The sequence below is a fragment of the Dermochelys coriacea genome, chromosome 2 (assembly GCF_009764565.3).
Source record: "Dermochelys coriacea isolate rDerCor1 chromosome 2, rDerCor1.pri.v4, whole genome shotgun sequence".
Taxonomy (NCBI): domain Eukaryota; kingdom Metazoa; phylum Chordata; order Testudines; family Dermochelyidae; genus Dermochelys; species Dermochelys coriacea.
In genome coordinates, this window is record NC_050069.1 from 252,279,352 (window position 1) to 252,304,536 (window position 25,185).

Sequence of the window (25,185 nt, forward strand, 5' to 3'; positions counted from 1 at the left end):
GTAGGCTTCATTGTTCCTGCTTGGGGCCACGTTCCATACTTTATCTTCTGTGCAGAGCTCCCACTGACAACATATGAAGCTCTGCTGTGGAAAGAAGGCAGCACATAATCTCTGTTTTCTCTCTTCTGTTGCTGCCACCACCACTCAGTAAACTCTGGCTTTGTTTTATTGTCTCCTTAAATTGCACTGAAGTTGCTTCCTTGCAGCCTTTGTTGCTTACTTTGTTTTGCTGACAAACTTAAAAAAAAGAGTTAATATTCTGATAGGTGTTTTCAGAGGGTTTGTTTTATTGGCGGGGAGGGGTAGTAAAGCAAAGCAGCAATACTTGTCTTCCTTCAGGTGGAGGATGGAATACTTCTGCTAAAAGAAAAGGAGTACTTGTGGCACCTTAGAGACTAACAAATTTATTAGAGCATAAGCTTTCGTGAGCTACAGCTCAGTTCATCGGATGCATTTGGCATCCGATGAAGTGAGCTGTAGCTCACGAAAGCTTATGCTCTAATAAATTTGTTACTCTAAGGTGCCACAAGTACTCCTTTTCTTTTTGCGAATACAGACTAACACGGCTGCTACTCTGAAACCTGTACTTCTGCTACTGAGTGACAGCTATTTTTATAGGCTTTAAAGGGGACATCTCAAATTTGTTCCTGAGTCACTGAAGAAAAAAATAAGTGAATTATGTATTCAGTTCAACAAAGTAAAAAAATATAGCTGTAATGAGACAACAAATAGTAGTGTTATCAGACAGCAACTTCTTATTCTGAAGGATGAAATCAGATTGGGTGAGTGTAAGTCCGCTTTTCATTTAAAGAATAGATCACCCAGATGTTCAACACAAGCCCCTTTAGGAATGTTTGATCTCTGAGAAACTCACTGTAATTATAATTACCATGTATGAATCCTGAAGGTAATATACTTAGTCTGTAAATTCAACATAAGTTCCGGGATAAGCATTAAAAAAAACAAAACCCCAACCAAACCAGCCCTAGTTTTTGCGCTAACTACATAAGCCTTTACATTCTCTTTGGAGAGAGATCTAGTTAGGAAGTGGAGACATAACTGTAGTATACTATATATTATAGTATGGTTCAGAGATCTTATGCTAGCTTAAGAACATGAAACCTACTACCCAAAGGTGAAAAATCCATGGCCTCTTTCAAGTCCTGCTGCATAGGATGGCCTGACCCTGACTCATAAACTTGCTTATGATGATGTCCAGGAACAGTATATGGCAAAATGGTCCCTCCTGTATGTGTTACTGTGTGTGTGAGAGAGAAATAACTGCCAAAGCTAAAATTTTAAATTTTAACAGCACAGTTTCTCTCCTTCCTCTTTCTCCTTATTCATGCTTCTGATCTACAGTAGAACCTCAGAGTTACAACATCTCAGGAATGGAAGTTGTTCGTAACTCTGAACAAAACGTTATGGTTGTTCTTTCAAAAGTTTACAAATGAACATTGACTTAATACAGCTTTGAAACTTTGTTATGCAGAAGAAAATGCTGTTTTCCCTTTTTTTAGTAGTAGTAGTTTGTATTTAACACAGTACTGTACTGTATTTGCTTTTTTCTTTTTTTGGTCCCTGCTGCTGCCTGATTGTGTACTTCTGGTTCCAAATGAGGGGTGTGGTTGACTGGTCAGTTCGTAAACTCTGGTGTTCCTGACTGTGTTATCCCATGTTATCTACTTCTCCATTATTTTCACTGTTTCCTTTTCACTAAGTCAAATTACAGATCTTCTTCTGCAACACTCTAGCATAGTGGAGTTATCTTTCTCCCCCTATCTTCCCAGCCAATAGGATCAGAACCAACAGTAGTGGAGAGGTAGACCTGCAGACTCATTTCCTCACAGCAGGAGCCTTTTCTTTGTGTGGTGAATTCCATTAAGCCATTCAGAATTTCCTCTTTCCTGACTGAGCTGGCAAATGGTGGTTTCAAGCCATGATATTGTTATATATGTTATACAGTTGATTTTTTAAAAAAGGAAGAATGTAATTTTCTCAATACATAAACGAGAGCAAAAATTCAAAGCAAGACTTCACCCAAAAATCCTGGCATCAAACTTAGAAAGCACAGAAATGCCCTGCTCATAAAGCACAGAAATGCCCTGCTCATAAAGCATGCATATATACATAAAATTGGTTATCTGACTTCCTTTTGTCACTTTTCCACAAACCCTTTTACTTTTGGCCACCATCCCTGCATCTAAACAGTAGGGTACAGCCACTTAAGGCTTTTCTGCTAGAAATACTGCTGAGCGATGTAGCCAGTCTTTACTAAAACTCAAGTAAATACATTTTCCTCTTCTTTGAATTTAATTAATTAATTAAATACGGTGAAATGTGGTTTATCCAGTGCTTAATTTGTAATGAAGCAAGCGATTAGGTGCTGGTGCTCAAACAATTTTTTTACATTCATAACTGATGCAGCAAGCCCAGAGGTGCTGGGGCTCAGCCCTGCAAACCCTGGCACAAATTAAGGACTAGGTTCATCCATCCTTAACGTGTTTTATATCTCTTAATAACCAAATGACTTTGATCTACATTTCTGATCTTCTTGATTTATAACATTAAGGAAGCACTGGTCATGGCTGTTCAGTTAAGGTTGAGTTTGAATTTTATGTGTGTATCGAGAGAGGTAACTTCTGTATGCCATTTTGATCTATAAATTGCTTAGATGCATAATGTAATGTTTACTTGGCTCAGTGCACATTTTACTTTGGATTTCATATTTCCTTTAATCTATTACAGGTCACAAAATGCAAAAGTGAATCCTTATTCTCATCTGTGTAAACATCCTGGGACTATCTTTTTATAAACACTGATTTTTGGTAGTATCTCAGTTCAGCATTCTATGAGCGAGGTTTGATTTGGGCATAACTACCTCATCCATTTTCAGAAATGGGTTATTGTAGCAACAAGTGACGTTGAATGCTGTCAACTAATTGTAAAACAAGTCAGCTGTGGTGTACTTTAATCCATTCTTAGGCTACTTTAAAAATGAATGAGTGTTTGTATCCTGTAAAACATGTTCCCAAATTGTGATTCATGAACCACTTTCTGGGGATCTGTGGAGAGCAGACTAGTTATGTGATACTGCATCTCCTTGTTTCCATCTGAGAGAAATTTAACAGTTTGGGATGGGAAGATTAAATGAAGAGAAAAATTAGATAGCCTGATTAACTTTTCAGAAGATCAAAGCACTTGAAGCAATGACAGCTTAGAAGACATCAGTATTTTCCTAATATTACTTTTCATATAAGCAGCTAGTATAGTTTCTACAGAGGTTTTAAGCAATGATGAATAAGAGGGGAAATAATACTTGAGACAGTCTATTTTAATTTTATATAAATTATTAAAATTGAGAACTCTGCCTGTGGGAAAATTATTCAAATCTTGAATGCTCTGATCTTTTGTCAGTCATCTAGAGTATCAAAATATATGAATAAAGCTGGTGGAAAACAAAGCACATCCCTAAAACTAACAAGTGTCAGTTAATATGCACAACTGTCTATTTGCTGTGTCATCTGAAGCATTTGACGCAGTGTTCTGGGCAGGTTATTCCATTGACTGAGTTATTGATGAATGTTGTTTTTTGCAATTACTCCCTACCACAGGTGCTGGCTTCCAATTTTTCCCCAGCGGTGCTCAGCCCCAGGCACTACCCGCACTCTGCCTTTTTCCCAAGCCCCTGCCCCCTCCCCCAAGTGCACTCTGTCCCCGCTCTTCCCCTTCCCCTCCAGTGCCTCCCGTACACTGCAGAACAGATGATCTGCGGCGGGCGGGAGGCACTAGGAGGGAGAGGGAGGAGTTGATGAGTGGGGCCACCAGCAGGAGGGAGGTGATGGGGGATGGAAGCTTGGCTTTTGGCGCGTGCTAAGTACCTGCTAACTTTTTTTTATGGGTGCTCCAGGGCTCCCTACTAATTACAAATTGAAGGAACCTCACTAGATTTGTAGATCAAAATTTTGACAGTGACTTGCACAATACACTTACACTGCATCTGTTTACTCAGTGCAAATATACCTATATTTTTACATTAATTTCATGCAAACCCAAACCCAGAAACCCATTCAGATCCACTCCTATTTCAGTATCTTTTCTGCTGTTCTGTCCTGTCACTGTAAACTGGAGGAAGTCCTCTTTTACATTGTGGAAGTACTTTTAGGAAAGTGGTTTCAGAGGGGTAGCCGTGTTAGTCTGAATCAGTAAAAACAACGAGGAGTCCTTGTGGCACATTTGTTAGTCTCTAAGGTGCCACAAGGACTCCTTGGTTTTTTTTAAGGCTTTCATTTAGTCACTGTTCCTTTTTCCATTGTTTCATATGCAGTCTTTAACTTTTAAATTGGTGCACTTTGTCAAATTATTTTCTTTTCTGACAGATGTACTCAGTGTGCTATTTTTAAATAGTTTTGCTTGTGTTCTGTGCATTTTTGGACCAAATTTCAGTATTAATCGGTTCATGAATCATGTGTGATAGTGTAGAATTAACGTTTAGAATAAACGGGAACTTGTAAACTCTGTATCTTTAAAAGCTGGTTTTAGGTTGAAATCTCCATCCAAGACAATTGATATGTAAATCATGGTAATTAAAGTTAGCAAAAATGGTAGCTGTTATTGCAGTGGCAGAATGTGAAGGTGGATGAGATGAACAACTATGGTATGAATTTACTTTCAAAGGAAATGTTTTAAGTGGTTAAAAAAGGAACAGGAAAAACAGGAACACCAAACCTGTTTACCCAAAGGCATTGCTTATAATAGTGAATGACTTTAAAAATGTACAATGGATATAGTGTGAAAAGACAGATGGTTATATCCTTTTCTGCAGGTATAGCACTTCTGGGGTAATGTCAGTTATGATTAGTCAGGCACATCAAAGAAACCTGGAAAAGTATAAAAGGGCTATGGGAGAGATAAAAGGCAAAGGGAAAGTATGAGATGCCTGAAACCAGAAACTGTGACTGAGATGCTACCTGGCTGAGAGAGTTGCTGAAGAGAAAGGAGTCACCACTAGAAATGTAAAATCTTGTACTTTGTTTCAGTTAAACACAAGGAATGCCTTCCTGGTTGTGGTGGTGTTCAAGTGATTGCACATGTCCATTCCATTCCACTCCTGGTGCCAGTTCACCCAGCACATGGCCATCAGAAATTTTTTCCCTCAGCAGTACCAATTGGGTGGCTTGAGCTTCCCCTGTGGCTGTGCATCACTGCATGCAAATGTAAAGGGCAGACCCCCCCCCCCACCTCCCCAGCCCTCCTCGTTTCCTTCTTACCACCCGCGATGGTCGTTGAAACTCTGTTCTATACCAGAATAGTTTTTTCTCTCAGCCTTTGTGAACATTTTGTGTGTGTGTGTGTGTAGTTAGTCTAGTCTTTAGTGTTGTTATGATAGTTAATAAGTTTTAGCTGTTATATTTTTCAAAAAGTTTTTCAGTCTTGTTTTTTTTTCCCATTTGCAGTTTTTTAATTCATGGTACAGAGGTACGCCCTGGTGACTGGGATTCAGGCTGTGTGCTTCTGGCTCTAAATCTGTGCCAGTGAGTGGCACACACAATAGCTGCCTGAAGTGGACTGGTGTCAGATTTGTAGGGAGTTCAAATCTAGGACAAAAAAAGGCTCCAGCTCCACAAGGGGCACTGTTGAGCCTTGTGTCGGAAGTCACAGTCAGTTTCTTTGGCTCTGCAACAAGAGACCATCTTGATGCCAACTACCCCTGGAGGCATTCTCCAGTGGTATGTCCTTATGGTTGTTGAAGGTCCTAGTCAAGTTATACCTTCAACTGCAGGACCCCATTCTCCCCTGGGATCTAAACTGAGTATTGTCAAGACTTACAGGACCCCCATTTAAACCATGGCTACCTGTGTGGTGCTGTATTTATCATTGTAGGTGACATTTTCAGTGACACTTACCTCGGCCAGAAGAGTAGGGGAGCTGGGGCATTCATATATGATCTTCTTTTAAGGATAAGGTTTATCTGCATCCTCATCAGAAGTTTGTTCCAAAGGTGGTTTTCTTTCTCCACATCAACCAGCCAATATATGTGACTGTATTCTACCCAAAATCACATGTGACCAGAGAGGAAGAGCGTTTGCATGCCTTGGACATCAGAAGAGCCTTGACATTTTACATGGACAGATACAGGCGATTTTGTAAATCCTCCCAGCTGTTTGTAGAGGTGGTAACACAGACAGTCAGTCTCCACCTATAGAATTTGTTCCTGGATTGCATCTTGCATATGTACGTGTTATGATTTGGCTAATGTTGCTCCACCAGCAGAGTCACAACTCATTCAACAATGTCGCAGTGGCCTTGGCAGCCTTTTTGTCGCACGTTCCAATTGTAGACCTTTATAGAGCGGTAACCTGGGTCACATGTTTGTCTTCCACTATGCTGTGGCTCAAGACTCCAGAGACTGTGCTAGAGTGGGATGAGTTGACAGCTTGTGAGTCACCAAGAATGGAATGCACATGTGCAGTCACTTGTATAGAAAATGATTACTAACCTGTTCTGTAATTCAAGATGTGTTGCATGTGCCCATTCCGTGACCCGCCTTCCTACCTTTTTTCATTGGAGTTATAGCAAGAAGGAACTGAATGGGGAGCTGGGCAGCTCTGTCCTTTTATACCTGTATACAGTGGCATGTGACAACAAGGGGAGCGTGACCTGCTCAACAGGTGTCACTGAGGGAAAAAATTTTTGATGGCCATGGGCTGGGTGCACCAACAGGAAGACTGGAATGGACATGTGAATGCATCTTGAAGTGTAAAATTGGATATTTAATGCAGAACAATTGTTTTGTGTTAATCTACTTTTTCTCTATTTCAAAGTCCAGAATATTTCTTTTATCTGTTTTTAATGCCTTGTTGTTAATTATACTTCTTGAATTTTAAGCTGATTAGAAATTGTCTGCAAGCCACCCAGAAGATAAAACAACCTTCAGCTCATAAAAGTAGGAAGGGTGTCTGAAGCCTACCCTACTTGAAATTTTCAGTTAAAAGGGCACGGCATAGGGAGTTTCTCCCATAAGGTGTATTTGCAGGATTATGGTTTGATAAATGCATAAAAAATGCTTAATAAACTCTGTTCTTGTCCATGTTTAAGGAGCAAAGGTAACAATGACAATAAAATAATGCTCTGCACCATCCAGTAGCAGATATTGCCTCTGATCTTGCATTTGGTTTCTCACAATCTCTCAGTAGCTCAGCTGATTGTTAAATACTTGATCTTCCACTAGTTCCTACCAGGAAGTTTATTGACAGCGGTGTTTTGTTATTTTTCATGCCATCATATGAGTGTCTGTTAGCTCTTTATTAAAGCTCCTCAAGGGACTTTTGATTAACGTCTTCAACTTTTGTGAGCTACAGCCACCTCTTATTGACCAAAAAACTTGTAGTATATTCAGTAATTTACTTCAATAGGCAGAAGGTAACTATTTAAAAGTGGCCATGACAAATGTATCACTTCTTTGTAGCCTAACATTTTTGGTGCTATACGTTAGAGCATAGGTGTGATCTAAGAGTGCAACAAAATATTCTGGCATTTTTGGACACTCATTTTGATATACATGAACGGTCCAGTATACCTTGAAAAGTGTTGAGGAATTGTTGGGGAAGGCTCATCAGGCAGATAGACTGCTGAGTCTGAGCAAGTGTCAATAGGATGTGAGAAGCAGAGAATTCAGTTCTTGAAGATGGAGAAAATGTTGAAGTGGGGTCCAGATGAAAAGAATGCAAACTCCTGATCAGATGCAGATTGAAGAAGTGTCTTGGCACTATTGTTGTTTATCTATAGCAGCTGGGAATTCTGATCCAATCCCCCCACGTTTCAGACTTTCATCACAAGTGAAGGATGAACATTTTTTTTTAATTGAAGATCAGTATAATCTTGGCTAAATCCTGTAGCTACTTTCCACAACCTATCGTAATCATTTCAGTTTCAGCTAGGTTGAGTCTCATCTGTTTTGCTCTAATTCATACCCTAATCTCACCCAGACTTTGGGAAAGTCACTCAACTGAACACTTCTTCAACTAGAATTAAGAAATTCTCTCTCAAAAGGAAAAAGATTGACTGCAGGTGCACCACTTAGAATTTTGCTTTACAGATCTCCATTGTAGCATAATTCTTGTTTTGCCAGTCTTTTGAGCATTCTCCTGCATCTCAGAGGGAAGGGGAGGTTTCTGATAACTTTTTAAGGTCCACCAGAGCAACCTCCTCTCAACCTTGAAGAGTAGACTTTTTCTACAAGTCCAGAAAGAATAAATTCCCATGAAATTTGGAGGTTGAGGAAACTTGAGCCTGTTTCTTCATAGAGCATTAGTATAGGGAGATGTTTCAGCTTGAGTTGACTTAAGGTATGTCTACACTACGAAATTAGGTCGAATTTATAGAAGTCGGTTTTGTAGAAAGCGTTTTTATACAGTCAATTGTGTGTCCCCACAAAAATGCTCTAAGTGCATGTAGTTGGCGGAGTGTGTCCACAGTGCCGAGGCAACCATCGACTTCCGGAGTGTTGCACTGTGGGTAGCTATCCCACAGTTCCTGCAGTCTCCGCTGCCCATTTGAATTCTGGGTAGAAATCCCAGTGCCTGATGGGGCTAAAACATTGTCGCGGGTGGTTCTGGGTACATATCGTCAGGCCTCCCTTCCCTCCCTCCTTCCCTTCATGAAAGCAAGGGGAGACAATCGTTTTGCCCCTTTTTTTTCTCGTTACCTTGCAGACACCATACCACGGCAAGCATGGAGCCCACTCAGCTAACTGTCACCATATGTCTCCTGGGTGCTGGCAGATGCAGTACTGCATTCCTACACAGCAATAGTTCATTGCCTTTTGGCAGCAGACAGTGCAGTATGACTGGTAGCCGTCGTTGACGTAGTCCAGCGTGCTCTTTTAACCGACCTTGATGAGGTCAGGGGCGCCTGGGCAAACATGGGAGTGACTCAGCCAAGTCATTTCCCTTTTAAGTTTCGTTTCATGGTGATTCAGTCCTACCGGCAGCGCACTATCTTTTAATCTGCAGCCAGCAGAAGACGATGGCCAGCAGTCATACTGCACTGTCTTCTGCCGAGCACCCAGGAGATGACTATGGCTAGTGGTTGTATTTTATAATCTGCTGCCAGCAAGATGTATAAAGATAGATGAAGTGGATCGAATCAAGAAATAGAGCAGATTTGTTTTGTATTCATTTTCTCTTCCTTCCCTCCTTCCATGAAATCAATGGCCTGCTAAACCCAGTTTTGAGTTCTGTCCTTGAGGTGGCCATTCTGTTTCTTGCAAAGCCACCCCCTTTGTTGATTTTAATTCCCTGTAAGCCAACCCTGTAAGCCATGTCATCAGTTGTCCTTCCCTCCGTCAGAGCAATGGCAGACAATCGTTCCGTGCCTTTTTTCTGTGCAAACGCCATACCACGGCAAGCATGGAGCCCGATCAGATCACTTTGGCAATTAGGAGCACATTAAACACCACACGCATTATCCAGCAATATATGCAGCACTAGAACCTGACAAAGCAAAACCGGGCAAGTAGGCGACGTCAGCATGATGATGAGAGTGATGAGGACATTGACGCAGACTTCTCTCAAAGCACGTGCCCTGGCAATGTAGGCATCATGGTGCTAATGGGGCAGGTTCATGCGGTGGAACGCCAATTCTGGGCCCGGGAAACAAGCACAGAGTGGTGGGACTGCCCAGTGTTGCAGATCTGAGATGATTTCCAATGGCTGCGAAACTTTTGCATGCATAAGGGCACTTTCATGGAACTTTGTGACTTGCTTTCCCTGCCCTGAAGCGCATGAATACCAAGATGAAAGCAGCCCTCACAGTTGAGAAGCGAGTGGCAATAGCCCTGTGGAAGCTTGCAATGCCAGACAGCTACCAGTCAGTTGGGAATCAATTTGGAGTGAGCAAATCTACTGTGGGGGCTGCGGTGATGCAAGTAGCCAATGCAATCAAAGAGCTGCTGATATCAAGATTAGTGACCTTGGGAAATGTGCAGGTCATAGTGGATGGCTTTGCTGCAATGGGATTCCCTAACTGTGGTGGGGCCATAGACGGAACCCATATCCCTATCTTGGTACCGGAGCACCAAGCCAGCGAGTACGTAAACCGCAAGGGGTACTTTTCAATAGTGCTGCAAGCACTGGTGGATCACAAGGGACGTTTCACCAACATCAACGTGGGATGGCCGAGAAAGGTACATGATGTTCGCATCTTCAGGAATTCTGGTCTGTTTCAAAAGCTGCAGGAAGGGACTTTCTTCCCAGACCAGAAAATAACCGTTGGGGATGTTGAAATGCCTATAGTTATCCTTGGGGACCCAGCCTACCCCTTAATGCCATGGCTCATGAAGCCATACACAGGCAGCCTGGAGAGTAGTCAGGAGCTGTTCAACTGCAGGCTGAGCAAGTGCAGAATGGTGGTAGAATGTGCATTTGGATATGTAAAAGCGCGCTGGCGCAGTTTACTGACTCGGTTAGACCTCAGCAAAACCAATATTCCCACTGTTATTACTGCTTGCTGTGCGCTCCACAATATTTATGAGAGTAAGGGGGAGATGTTTATGGTGAGGTGGGAGGTTGAGGCAAATCGCCTGGCCGCTGGTTACGTGCAGCCAGACACCAGGGCGGTTAGAAGAGCACAGGAGGGTGCGGTGCGCATCAGAGAAGTTTTGAAAACCAATTTCATGACTGGCCAGGCTACGGTGTGAAAGTTCTGTTTGTTTCTCCTTGATGAAACTCCCCGCCCCTTGGTTAACTCTACTTCCCTGTAACCTAACCACCCTCCTCTCCTTTCTTTGATCACCACTTGCAGAGGCAATAAAGTCATTGTTGCTTCACGTTCATGCATTCTTTATTAATTCATCACACAAATAGGAGGTTAACTACCAAGGTAGCCCAGGAAGGGTGGTGGAGGAGAGAAGCACCAGGAGGGGTGGTGGAGGAGGGAAGGATAAGGCCACACAGCACTTTAAAAGTTTAAAACTTACTGAATGCCAGCCTTCTGTTGCTTGGGCAATCCTCTGGGGTGGGGTGGCTGGGTGGCCAGAGGGGCCCCCCCCACGTTCTTGGGCGTCTGGGTGAGGAGGCTATGGAACTTGAGGAGGAGGGCGGTTGGTTACATGGGCTGTAATGGCGGTCTGTGCTCCAGCTGCCTTTCCTGCAGCTCAACCATATGCTGGAGCATATTAGTTTGATCCTCCAGCAGCCTCAGCATTGAATCCTGCCTCCTCTCATCACACGGCCGCCACCTTTCAGCTTCAGCCCTCTCTTCAGCCTGCCACCTCTGCTCTTGGTCATTTTGTGCTTTCCTGCATTCTGACATTGTCTGTCTCCACACATTCGTCTGTGCTCTGTCAGTGTGGGAGGACAGCATGAGCTCAGAGAACATTTCATCGCAAGTGCGTGTTTTTTCCACCTTCTGATCTTTCCTAGCCTCTGGGAAGGAGAGGATCCTGTGATCCTTGAAACACATGCAGCTGGTGGAGGAAAAAAGACACATTTTGTAGAACAATGGGTACACTCTTTCATGGTAAACCTTGCTGTTAACATTACATACATAGCACATGTGCTTTCGTTCCAAGGTCACATTCTGCCTCCTCACACCGCGTGGCTAGCCCCTCATCCCTGCCCCCTTCCCGTGGCTAACAGCGGGCAACATTTCTGTTCAGCTACAGGCAAACAGCCCAGCAGGAACAGGCACCTTAGAATGTCCCCTTAGAAAAGCACCCTATTTCAACCAGGTGACCATGAATGATATCACTCTCCTGAGGATAACACAGAGAGATAAAGAACGGATGTTGTTTGAATGCCAGCAAACGTACACTGCAATGCTTTGTTCTACAATGATTCCCGAGTATGTGCTACTGGCCTGGAGTGGTAAAGTGTCCTACCATGGTGGACGGAATAAGGCTGCCCTCCCCAGAAACCTTTTGCAAAGACTTTGGGAGTACATCCAGGAGAGCGACAAATACCAGGGCAAATTAATCATTAAACATGCTTGGTTTTAAACCACGTATAGTATTTTAAAAGGTACACTCACCAGAAGTCCCTTCTCCATCTGGCGGGTCTGGGAGGCAGCCCTGGGTGGGTTTGGGGGGTACTGGCTTCAGGTCCAGGGTGAGAAACAGTTCCTGGCTGTCGGTAAAACCGGTTTCTCCACTTGGTTGCTGTGAGCTATCTACAACCTCATCATAATCATCTTCCTCGTCCCCAAAACCTGCTTCCGTGTTGCCTTCATCTCCATTGAAGGAGTGAAACACAGCTGGGGTAGTGGTGGCTGAACCCCCTAAAATGGCATGCAGCTCATCATAGAAGCGGCAAGTTTGGGGCTCTGACCCGGAGTGGCCGTTTGCCTCTCTGGTTTTCTGGTAGGCTTGCCTCAGTTCCTTAAGTCTCACGCGGCACTGCTTAGGGTCCCTGTTATGGCCTCTGTCTTTCATGTCCTGGGAGATTTTGATAAATGTTTTGGCATTTCGAAAACTGGAACGTAGGTCTGATAGCACAGATTCCTCTCCCCATACAGTGATCAGATCCCGTACCTCCCGTTGGGTCCATGCTGGAGCTCTTTTGTGATTCTGGGACTCCATCATGGTCACCTCTGCTGATGAGCTCTGCACTTACTTGCAGTTTGCCACTCTGGCCAAACAGGAAATTGAAATTCAAAAGTTCGTGGGCCTTTTCCTGTCTACCTGGCCAGTGCATCTGAGTTGAGAGTGCTGTCCAGAGCGGTCACAATGGAGCACTCTGAGATAGCTGCCGGAGGCCAATACCGTCTAATTGCGTCCACAGTACCCCAAGTTCAACCTGGCAAGGCCGATTTCAGGGCTAATCCCCTAGTCGGGGTTGGAGTCAGGAAATTGATTTTAAGAGCCCTTTAAGTCGAAAAAAGGGCTTTGTTGTGTGGACGGGTGAAGGGTTAAATCGATTTAACTCTGCTCAACTCCTAGTGTAGACCCAGGCTTACTGGCTAAGTCTCTCTGAAGCAAAAAAGTCTTAGACCATTTTTCTTCCTGAATCCAGGAGTTTAGAAGAGGAGTCTAGAATGCCCTCTCAATGTCTAAAAACCAGATTATCTTGATGTCTCCTTCAAGGGCTCTGTGCTTCCCTCTGATCTCATAATTTTTTTTCTCATGACTAAATGGAGTTTCATAGATTTCATAGATACTAAGGTCAGAAGGGACCATTCTGATCATCTAGTCCGACCTCCTGCACAGCGCAGGCCGCAGAATCTCACCTACCCACTCCTATGAAAAACCTCACCTATGTCTGAGCTATTGAAGTCCTTAAATCATGGTTTAAAGACTTCAAGGAGCAGAGAAGCCTCCCTCAAGTCACCCATGCCCCATGCTACAGAGGAAGGCGAAAAACCTCCAGAGCCTCTCCAATCTGCCCTGGAGGAAAATTCCTTCCCGACCCCAAATATGGCAATCAGCTAAACCCTGAGCATATGGGCAAGATTCATCAGCCAGATACTACAAAAAATTCTTTCCTGGGTAACTCAGATCCCATCCATCTAATATCCCATCTCAGGGGATTAGTCCTATTTAGCCTGAATATTTAAAGATCAATTACTTACCAGAATCCCATTATCCCATCTCCTCCATAAACTTATCGAGTAGCATTTTAAAACCAGATAGATCTTTTGCCCCCACTGCTTCCTTTGGAAGGCTATTCCAAAACTTCACTCCTCTGATGGTTCGAAACCTTCGTCTAATTTCAAGTCTAAACTTCTTGGTGGCCAGCTTATACCCATTTGTTCTTGTGTCCACATTGGTGCTGAGCTGAAATAATTCCTCTCCCTCTCCTGTATTTATCCCTCTGATATATTTATAGAGGGCAATCGTATCTCCCCTCAACCTTCTTTTAGTTAGGCTAAACAAGCCAAGCTCCTTAAGTCTCCTTTCATAAGACAAGTTTTCCATTCCTCGGATCATCCTAGTAGCCCTTCTCTGTACCTGCTCCAGTTTGAATTCATCCTTTTTAAACATGGGAGACCAGAACTGCACACAGTATTTGAGGTGAGGTCTCACCAGTGCCTTGTATAATGGGACTAAAACCTCCTTTATCCCTACTGGAAATGCCTCTCCTGATGCATCCCAAAACTGCATTAGCTTTTTTCACAGCCATATCACATTGGCAGCTCATAGTCATCCTATGATCAACCAATACTCCAAGGTCCTTCTCCTCTTCCGTTACTTCTAATTGATGCGTCCCCAGCTTATAACTAAAATTCTTGTTATTAATCCCTAAATGCATAACCTTACACTTCTCACTATTAAATTTCATCCTATTACTATTACTCCAGTTTACAAGGTCATCCAGATCCTCCTGTATAATATCCCAATCCTTCTCCGAATTGGCAATACCTCCCAGCTTTGTATCATCTGCAAACTTTATTAGCACGCTCCCACTTCTTGTGCCAAGGTCAGTAATAAAAAGATTAAATAAGATTGGTCCCAAAACCGATCCCTGAGGAACTCCACTGGTAACCTCCCTCCAACCTGACAGTTCGCCTTTCAGTAGGACCCGTTGCAGTCTCCCCTTTAACCAATTCCTTATCCACCTTTTGATGTTCAGATTGATCCCCATCTTCTCCAATTTAACTAATAATTCCCCATGTGGCACGGTATCAAATGCCTTACTGAAATCTAGGTAAATTTAGATCCACTGCATTTCCTTTATCTAAAAAATCTGTTACTTTTTCAACAAAGGAGATTAGGTTGGTTTGGCACGATCTACCTTTTGTAAAACCATGTTGTATTTTGTATTTGAGTTTCATAGTATTGTACGTGCTTTGCCTCTAATACTTCTCTGAAGAGTACAAATGGAGATTCATAACTTTACCAAAACTACTCCCTTCCAACTGTGACTCTTTTGGGCCAAATCTTATGCTGGTTAAACTGGTATAACTCCTTTGAAACGAATGGAACTATACCAATTTACGTCAACTAAGGATCAAGTCCTGCATATTTACTGTAGTCAGAGTTAAAAGGTAAATACTATGCATGGAAATTTTGTTTGAATTTTGAACGTTTTTGCTCTCCAGTAACTTAACGCTGAAGTTTCCAATTTCATACTTAACATAGGCTATTCCTTGGTTTAAAAAAAAAAGTCTTAGCTAGATTTAACACACTCAAAATTAGTTATGGGAGATTGAAAACTAGCTACTGTTCACTTTCAGAAGGAAATCTTCAGTTTTTAAAAAACTTCAAACCCAATTGCTGTTCAGTAATGACCATTTGTGGTTTGTTTGGTACCAGTCGGGGAAGTCTGCTTTCTTGGCAGTCTGCTTCCATGAGGACTCAAAGATGTCAACCTCGATGCTAGAGACATCCCCCAAGGCATTCAATACAGCCAGTGAAGAGGCTGATACTGAAGGCCAGTTGAATCTAGATCAGGCTTCCCAATCCCTGGATCTGCTCTTGACAGAAAGTCTTCTGGGAGAGTAGGAACAGTTTCTGGAGGAGGCCCTGGACTCTCTGAAGTGGGAGACCCAGGAACCCACTTTGGACTCTGACAAGGAGTAAGATTACTCCAAAAGCCATGGTAGTGAGGTACTGAGAGAAGTCCTTGGAGACCAGGACCTAGATCTATGTCAAGACTGGGATACTAATGGCAGCATTGAAAGCTTCCTAGTTATATCAGTGCAATGTGAGGAGGTTAAGTTGGTATTGGGGTCCCAGACATCCTCGTTAAAGAGGTCAATAAGGGCAGTACCAGACCTGAGACTGATGGGGCCACCAGAGACCACGGAACGTGCAACGGTTGTGGTGGAGGATCTTTGTCCAAAATCAGCACTGATTGTGTTACTAAAGGCACAATAGATCTTTCACAACCACTTAGGCCTCTAGTGGTGTTGACACCAAAATGGATTGTTGCTCCTCCATAAGCAGTGATAAAATGGATTGACTGATGTCACCAAGGAAGTAGCTGCCATCGATAGAGTCAACTGTTCAGCTCTTTGAGAGCCACTGTGAGCTGGTTCTGGGGAGCAGCAAGCCAAACAGTGCACTCTACCATGAGTGCCAAAATGTCCTCCTGCTGCAGAGAAGTTCCATTTTGAGGGAAGTTGATGAGAAGTTGATGCAGTCATCTTATGCTTCAGAGGACAGGAGTGGTCAGAGCTATTATGCCTTGAAGAGGATGGCCTTGATGAAGGGAATCTTCTATGGTCTCTGTCTGCTGGCAAGACTGGGAGAGTACTCCTAGAGGGAGTGGTCAGTGATCTCCCTTTTACCATTCAAGGGGATTCTGATGCTGGGTGAAGCCTCCAGGAAAATTTTATATCCAAGGTATTCTCTCTGCTTCTTCATTCTAGATTTGAAGCCCCAGTAGATTGGATACTCATCTCTAATATGAATCTAACCCAAAACTTTAAGCAGTGAGAGTGTAGGCCACTAACAGATATTGGTTTATGACAATCAGAGCAGGGCTTAAAGCCAGGGGACCTTGGTTCTACATAGGTTCTACACGATAGGTGTGGACCAGAGGCCTCCGGAGCCTAATAGAAGAAGAGGAAGAAAAAATTGAATAAAGAAAAAAGGATGTTCAAAGGGCAGAACAAGCACCATCAGTTTAAAAAGGCTAACTATAAGCGACTTCGTTCATAGAGGACAAAGCTGTAAAGTACAGATATGCTCCGACTGGACCACAGACAGTAAGAAGGAACTGAAAGAGGGGATGGGAAAACTCCTCTTATTATAGCCTCGGGTGGGAGCATGAAGAAACCAGGGCACAAATGGGGCTGCTCCTGTGGGTACCACCAGGGAAAAGTATTCAGTATCAGTGCATAAGATGAGCACACACCTACAGAATAATGGACAAAGGCAAGCACTCAAAGAAGAACTTGCCCCTTCACGCTTCCTTCTGCCCTTATCACCTTCACCCACCCCTTATTACCTTCTATCCCTATTTTTGTCTTAAGCAACTTTTAAGAACATAAGAATGGCCATAGTGGGTCAGACCAATGGTCCATCTAGCCCAGTATCATGTTTTCCAAAAGTGGCTGGTGCCAGATGCTTCAGAGGGAGTGAACAGAACAGGGCACTTTATCGAGTGATCTACTCAGTCATCCAGTCCTAGCTTCTAGCAGTCAGAAGTTTAGGGACACCCAAAGCAAGGGGTTACATCGCTGACCATCTTGGCTAATAGCCATTGATAGACCTATTTTCCGTGAACTTTTCTAATTCTTTTTTAACCCTATTATAAGTTTGGCCTTCACAACAAGTTCCACAGGTTCACTGTGTACTGTATGAAGAAGTACTTCGTTATGGTTGTTTTAAACATGCTGCCTATTAATTTCATCAGGTGACCTCTGGTTCTTTTTCTTACTCACTTTCTCCACACCATTCATGATTTTATATCCTGACTCCCCTCAGCAGTTTCTTTGTCCAAGATGAACAGTCCATCTTTTTAATCTCACCTCATATGAAAGCTGTTCCATGCCCCTAATCATTTTTGTTGCCCTTCTCTGTACTTTTCCCAATTCTAATGTATCTTTTTTGAGATTCCCCTCTATTCGACACTGGTGAGGCCTCATCTGGAGTACTGTGTCCAGTTTTGGGCCCCACACTACAGGAAGGATGTGGATAAATTGGAAAGAGTACAACGAAGGGCAACAAAAATGATTAGGGGTCTAGAGCACATGACTTATGAGGAGAGGCTGAGGGAGCTGGGATTGTTTAGTCTGCAGAAGAGAAGAATGAGGGGGGATTTGATAGCTGCTTTCAACTACCTGAAAGGGGGTTTCAAAGAGGATGGCTCTAGACTGTTCTCAATGGTAGCAGATGACAGAACGAGGAGTAATGGTCTCAAGTTGCAATGGGGGAGGTTTAGATTGGATATTAGGAAAAACTTTTTCACTAAGAGGGTGGTGAAACACTGGAATGCGTTACCTAGGGAGGTGGTAGAATCTCCTTCCTTAGAGGTTTTTAAGGTCAGGCTTGACAAAGCCCTGGCTGGGATGATTTAACTGGGACTTGGTCCTGCTTTGAGCAGGGGGTTGGACTAGATGACCTTCTGGGGTCCCTTCCAACCCTGATATTCTATGATTCTATGATTCTATGAGATGGGGTGACCAGAATGGCATTCAGTATTCAAGCTCTGGGCGTACGATGGATTTATATAGTGGCATTGTGGTATTTACTATCTCTATATCCCTTTGCTAATGGTTCCTAACGTTCTGTTAGGGTTTTTTTGCTTTGTTTTGTTTTTTTTTTAAACTGCACATTGAGCAGAAGCGTTTTAGAGAACTATCCACAATGACTCCAAAATCTTTTTGGAGTGGTAACAGCTAATTTAGACCCCATCATTTTTTATGTACAGTGAGTATTTCTTTTTTCCAATGTGCATTACTTTGCACTTATCAACATTGAATTTCATCTGCCATTTTGTTGCCCCCTCCCCCAGTTTGTCAGATCCCTTTGAAACTTTGCAGTCAGCTTTGGACTTAACTATCTTGAATAATTTTGTGTCATCTGCAGATTTTGCCACCTCGCTGTTTACACCCTTTTTCCAGATCATTTATGAATATGTTGATGTTCCATGTGGTTTCTTGCTTCTTTTCTACCCCTCTCTAGATTCAGGAGATTGGTATGCTTCCCTAAATTTATAGGATGCCTACTTCCATGTGGCAATTTGCCATGGCCATAGGCAGTTCCTAAGGCTTGTGATAGGTGGAAAAACTATACCAGTTAACCATTCCATCCTTTGGACTATCATCAATTTCACCAAATATGACTCTGGCAGCAGCCTATCTCCATTGGGGGATCCCTAACTGGACAGCTGGTTGGTATGGGATCACTCCTGTGATCAGGTAGGGACCAATATCCATCCAATTCTCCATTTGTTCAGCAGCTTGTTCCTGAAAACAGAGAAAATCCAGTTAGATGATGAGTTCATTGGGGTGGTCCTGGATTCGACCTCAGCCAGGGCTTCCCTGCCTCTTCCCAGGTTCCTGTGTATAGCGGCCCTCTGTGTGTCATTCAGAGAACACCCATGAATCACAGTGAGGAATTTCCTCAGGCACTTGTACATGTGCTGGTTGTACGTGACCCCTCACGCTAGGCTGCACTTCTGGGGAATGCAGACATGGCTCAAGTCAATCTACCACCCTTATGTTCACAAACTGGAAAAGTTAGTATTCATCCCAGACAGGGTGTTACTGTCTTTGAATTGTTGGATGAGTCAGGACAATATGTGAGGGGAAATCTCATTCTCTCTATTTCTCCCTCCTATGACTTTGATGACAGATGCTTCAGCCACGGGGTGGGGAGCTCATTTGGGTGATTTCAAGCTCAGGCCTTGTGGGGCACCCATTAGGCAAGGTTATATATAAACATTCTCGAATTGCATGCAATATTCCAAGCATGGCAACAGTTCCTGCCACACATTCAGGGCCATCAAGGCATCTCACCTGCTGGGAGTTCAGAATAGCTTGGTAGACCACATGAGCAGGTCCTTCAGTCTGGATCGTGAATAGCTTCACAATATAACTGTTCTAGGATTAATGTTTTGGTTAGGATAATTTTTGACAGTGGATCACAGCTCAACAAAACAGGAAATGTCCCCAGTTCTGTCCAAGAGCAAATCACAATCCTGCTTTCCTGTATGCTTTTCCTGTGAGACGTAGGCTTGCTGTATGTGTGACACACTTTCCCTATGTTGTTGTCAAGCTGAAGCAAGAATGAGGCAGAATGATCCTCATAGCTCCTGCCTGGCCAAGGCAGATTTGTGCTCGGACCTGCAGAGGCTATCCACCCAAGAACCCTTGCGTCCGCCATTAAGAAAAGACTAAATATCCCAGAATCTCGGGCAATTGTTGCTTCTCAGGTGCTATGCCTCACAATGTGATTCATCCATGGTTAAACATAAAGGAGTGGCACTGGTCAGTGTCAGTCCAGACTGTCTTGCTTGATAGCTGGAAGCCTTCTACAAGAGTTACTTACAATCTTAAATTGAAGCATTTCTCCATCTGGGCAGCTAGCCACAGTGACTTTCCTACACAGCTCATAGTCTAGAATTCTTTGAATCATTTTTTACATCTCAGAGAGTCAGGTCTAGTAGTTAGTTCTATTAAGGCACACCTGGCAGCAATTTCAGCTTTCCACCCATGTATTTACGGTAATAGTGTTCTCTCCAATCCTATGACAATCAGATTCCCAAATTGGGCTGTTTCTACCTGTCGGGTCCAGCTCCACCTTTGGACTTAAATGTAGTCCTTTCTGCCCTTATGTGGGTCATCCATTTGAGCCCTTAGCTTCCTGCTTTTTGTTATACCTCTTAGCAAAAGTGGCCTTCTCAGTGGGCATCAGTTCCGCTAGAAGAGTGGGAGAACATTTGCATGACTGGTAACAGATTCTCCATATATTACGTTCTACAAGGACAAGGTGCAGCCTAGGCTGCAAGTAAGGATTCCCCCCCCCCCACACCCCTGATGGTATCTGATTTCCGCCTGAATAAGTCTATATACTTGTAGGTCTTTTTTTGAAAGCCACATGCTCACAGGGATGAATAAAAGTTGTATACTTTAGATGTGTGCTGAGCCTTAGCTTTTTACCTGGACAGAGCAAAGTCTTTTGGAATGTCTTCCCAGCTCTTCATATCCTATGCAGGTTGAATGAAAGGTCATCCTATTACAGCTGAATGACATTCTAAATCAGAGGTGGGCAAACTATGGCCCCGCAGGCCGCATCTGGCCCGTGGGACCATCCTGTCCAGCTCCTGAGCTCCCGGCCGGGGAGGCTAGCTACCGGCTCCTCCTCGGCTGTTCCCCTCCCCAGCAGCCACGCTGCTGTGGGGCAGCACTCTGGGCAGCAGGGCTGCGTGCTCCTGCGGGGCAGCACGGTGGTGTGGCTGGCTCCGGCCAGGTGGCGGGGCTGCCAGACATGCTGCTCTGAGTGGCATGGTAAGGGGGCTGGGTGTTGGATAAGGGCCCAGGGGGTCCTGGGGGGCAGTCAGGGGACAGGGAGCAGGGGGTGGTTGGATGGGGTACAGGTGCTGGGGCGGTTGGGAAACGGGGGAGGTTGGATAGGCGTGGGAGTCCTGGGGGGCCTGTCAGGGGTTGGGGGTGTGGATAGGGGTTGGGGCCATCAGGGGACAGGGAGCAGGGATGGTTGGATAGGGGGTGGGGTCCTGGAGGGGCAGTTAGGATTGGGGGGTCTTGGGAGGAGGTGTTCAGGGGACAGAGCAGGGGGGTGGTTGGAGGTTCTGAGGGGGGCAGTCAGGGGGTAGGAAGTGGGAGGAGTCAGATAGGGGGCAGGGGCCAGGCTGTTTGGGGAGGCACAGCCTTCCCTACCCAGCCCTCCATACAGTTTTGCAACCCAGATATGGCTCTCGGGCCAAAAAGTTAGCCCGTCCCTGCTCTAAATGGATACCAGCTACATTGTTATGTACTATGCTGCCAAAGATATCTCGTCATCTGTGAAGTTGTCAGTATGCAGTGTTGTTGTAGCCATGTTTGTCCCAGAATATTAGAGAGACAAGGTGGGTAAGGTAAAATCTTTTACTGGACCTGGTCAGAGCACTCCTGCTTTCATGGCGTTTGTGGGCAATGTCCCTACTGTAGATGTCGGCAGAGCAGCAGCGCGATTCTTAAGTGTTCCTACAACTCTTATGATGAGACTCCTAGCCTCAACTCCATTAATAGTAGCTTGGGAATCACCTATGGTGTAATGGACATATACAAATATTTGAAGAAGTGATAACTCACCTTCTTGTAACTGTTTTCTTCGAGATATGTTCCACGTCTATTATATGGCCCACCCTCTTTCCCCAACCCATTATAGTCTATCATTAGGATCCCAGCACAAAGGAACTGAAGGAGTGGTGGGATGGATCCAGCTTTTAAACTCTCAGTTGGAAGCACAAGGCAATTGGGATGTGTGTGGGGCTGTCACTAGGGGTACTGCTAGGGAAATCTCCGCATGGGTACAAGACGCATGCACACTTATGGTGTAATGGATATATATATGCAACACATCTCAAACAATGGTTACAGACGGTGAGTAGCTGTTTCTTTTTCAGTGGTAACTAGAGATCTTAGAGTAGATTTTTCAGTACAGGTTCACACACTTGGGATTCACGTGTGCACACAACAGATGGCAGAATCCTCAGACAGGCTCTGACCACAGCAGGATTGAGGGAAGAGAGGGACCTGTATTGAAAATCCTCAAAGGAGAAGATTTCTTCAGGAAACCCAAGAAAATTAAATATAAAAGCTGTTAATATAATCGCAGGGCTACTTACATTATGTTAGGGATGTGTAAAGAAAAATTTTAGGTTCTCATAGTAATACTAATATTTATTATTGAGTAGACTGCTAAATGTATTCTCTTGTATATTCTGTTTAAATTTGCGAACTTAACAATGCATTAATACAGCCTTTTACATTTTGTGCATGTATGTATCATAGAAATTCTTTTTATATGCTTGTGTGGTGCATGTTTATTCAAGATGAAGTATGTTCCACCCAATGTTGGGCACATTAGAAGTCTGATGTAATTGATTTAACTGCAGCAACAATATGTGGCTAGATAGAGAGTGAGTAGTACTCTAACTGTACACTTGAGGGCTCTGTAGACTGTAAGGAATGGTGCAGAAGCAATTATAGTTGAAGACTATTTTAGGTAGATTGGTGCATTGTACCTATGCAGGGCTTATTGTTGGCTAGGCTATTTGGCTATTTGCCATAATTGGCTTTCCATTCCTTTGATTGGAATCATAGATAAAAATTTGCTAATCCACTTTGTTGGCTGAAAGTATTAGAAAAGTAATCCATCTTTTAAAACTGTCGTAGCAAAATCATAAGGTATAAAATTTTTTTTTATAGAATGAGATTAATGAGAACTGTAAAGCTTAAATAATTTTAAACAATTTTCTATGGTTTTAAGGGAAAAAAGCTAGTCTAGGCACTTTGAAGCCATAAGCACTTATATGCTTTTTCCCTTGTGTGTAAAAATATCTTGCGTGTGCTCTTACAATGTATGTATGTGTGTGAAATTATATAATAATTCTTATTTAATTTGCCTTATGTTCAGAATATTTAAATATATTGAAAATGTTTTATTTTTCCTAGGGGATCAGAGCACGTATTTTGGAAACACTTGTTATGCTTATTCTTCTTGGGTTGCTTATCCTTGGAATAGTGTGGGTGGCGTCCGCTCTCATTGACAATGATGCTACCAGTATGGAGTCTTTGTACGGTATGGAATATTTTTAAAAATAAGTTTAGCTGCGTACAGCATAGAAGTTGATATTTTCAATTAAAATTCATTTATAGTAAATCCCCATACTGCATTCATTTTTTTTACTTTGAACAAATGTAACCCGTTCCCAATCAGCACTTGATTTTTTGCATTCAGCTAGTACTTTTACATGATTCTTATGACATACTGAGGAAGTTCAGCTTTCTTGTTCACAGTGTCTACATACCTTATGTTAGAAGTAGGTTCTTCAAGTAGCTTTTAAGATATTTGGCTTTCCTTCCTAAAGTGTCAAGGAGATTGTTGTCAACAATTTTATAAACTGCTTAATTCTTATTTCTTTACTTTTTAAAATCGTATTGTGCAATTCTGAAAAAGTCATTTCCTTAAATTGTTCTAACTTAAGGAAAGATCTAAGTTCAAGCCAGTCAGACTCAAAAGTAAATTTTCTTAGTGTTTGCTAACTACTAGTAAATAGATTCAAATGGAGCATAAACAGCATATATTTAATAGGCTATCACTCTTGAAAATTTCCTTTACAGATCTTTGGGAATTCTACCTCCCTTATTTATATTCCTGTATATCGCTGATGGGATGTTTATTACTTCTCTGTAAGTATTTTCCCGACTATTGTAGAAGAAAAGTAATATTTTTAGGTCATAGGAGGTTCAGGTGACCTTACTGCATATAACTTGAGGATGAAAAAAGAATGAATTAGAGGTATTATGACACTTTCCCAAGTGCTTTTTTCACTTAGATTTTTTCTGAATTATTTTGCTAGTGGTAGATTTGTGTTCCCATGCAGGTTTTTCTCTTTAAAACTTATACCTCAAACTTTTGGTTCTTGAAATATGTAAACAAATAGAATTAACATCTTTCATCTGAGGACCTCAGGACCTCAAAGCAATTTGCAAATGAAATGAACTAATCCTCATATTTCTTACAAGGTATCCACATTTTTACAAAATGTGGGGGGGAAAAACCAGCATTGCACAACAAGTCAGGGACAGGAATTGATCCAGAAGTCAGTCTCATGCTATAATCATTAGGCAGTTCTTCCTCCTGTTGCACCTGAAATGTCTCCTTGTGTACCCAAAAAGGAAAATCTCTGATCCACTGGCCATGGTGACCTGGACCTAGGTTCTGGCCAGTCTTACTGGTGGATCATTTGACTATTGTACATCCACTCACTACCTCTGATCGGCCAGGGCCACTTAGAGTTTGACTCTCTCCCCCATTGGGAGGAATGGTGATGTAAAGCTACAGATGTGAGAGCCCACAGTTATCTTATAATTTGAACCATGTTAGTCTGCAGTTACTAAGAAAGGGAGCACTTGTGGCACCTTAGAGACTAACAAATTTATTAGAGCATAAGCTTTCGTGAGCTACAGCTCACTTCATTGGATGCTGTAGCTCACGAAAGCTTATGCTCTAATAAATTTGTTAGTCTCTAAGGTGCCACAAGTACTCCTTTTCTTTTTGCGAATACAGACTAACACGGCTGCTATTCTGAAACCTAAGAAAGGGAGAGTGGCCTTCTCCCTTTGACTGTCATGAGTTTTGTCTGAATTCTAGATAAAAAGTGTACAGCCATTGTGGGAATTCTGTAATTGGCTCACTACAAAGGACAGGGCCAGCAATTGTCACTTTTATCAAACCTGAAGAACTTTGGATTTAGCTGTCTGATTTTAGGCACCAAGTCTGAAATTTTTTACATAACTCTTAATGTTTGTACTGAAATACTGTTTAATAAAAATAGAGTGTAAAAGGAAAGGAACAATCCATTTCATTCTTCTATTAGTCCTTGTTAAACAAGAATGCCTTTTCTAATAATGAACGTCATAAATTTAGGTCTTCGCCTCTCCCACTTTCCAAATCATCACCTCCACCATCTCCCACATACTCACATGTTGTACACTGTTTGAAGGCAAAGCTGTTCTTTATGACCTTTCAGTACTGGAGATTTGTTACAACTGGTAGCAAATGGAGATACC

The 25,185-nt window shown here is 42.9% G+C and overlaps 1 protein-coding gene across 6 annotated transcripts in view; it reads left to right on the forward strand.

Moving 5' to 3' along the window:
* Positions 1 to 25,185, forward strand: part of LMBR1 (limb development membrane protein 1) — a 151,722-nt gene that overhangs the window by 95,941 nt on the left and 30,596 nt on the right. For 5 of the 6 annotated variants that reach the window (XM_038392516.2, XM_038392514.2, XM_043509645.1 and 2 more), the window contains 2 exons: positions 23,065 to 23,191; positions 23,734 to 23,802. In XM_038392516.2, the coding sequence (XP_038248444.1) occupies positions 23,065 to 23,191; positions 23,734 to 23,802 (196 nt within the window). Of the gene's footprint in view, positions 1 to 2,834; positions 2,953 to 23,064; positions 23,192 to 23,733; positions 23,803 to 25,185 lie in introns of those variants that run through there. The other variant, XM_043509647.1, reaches the window with a different exon arrangement.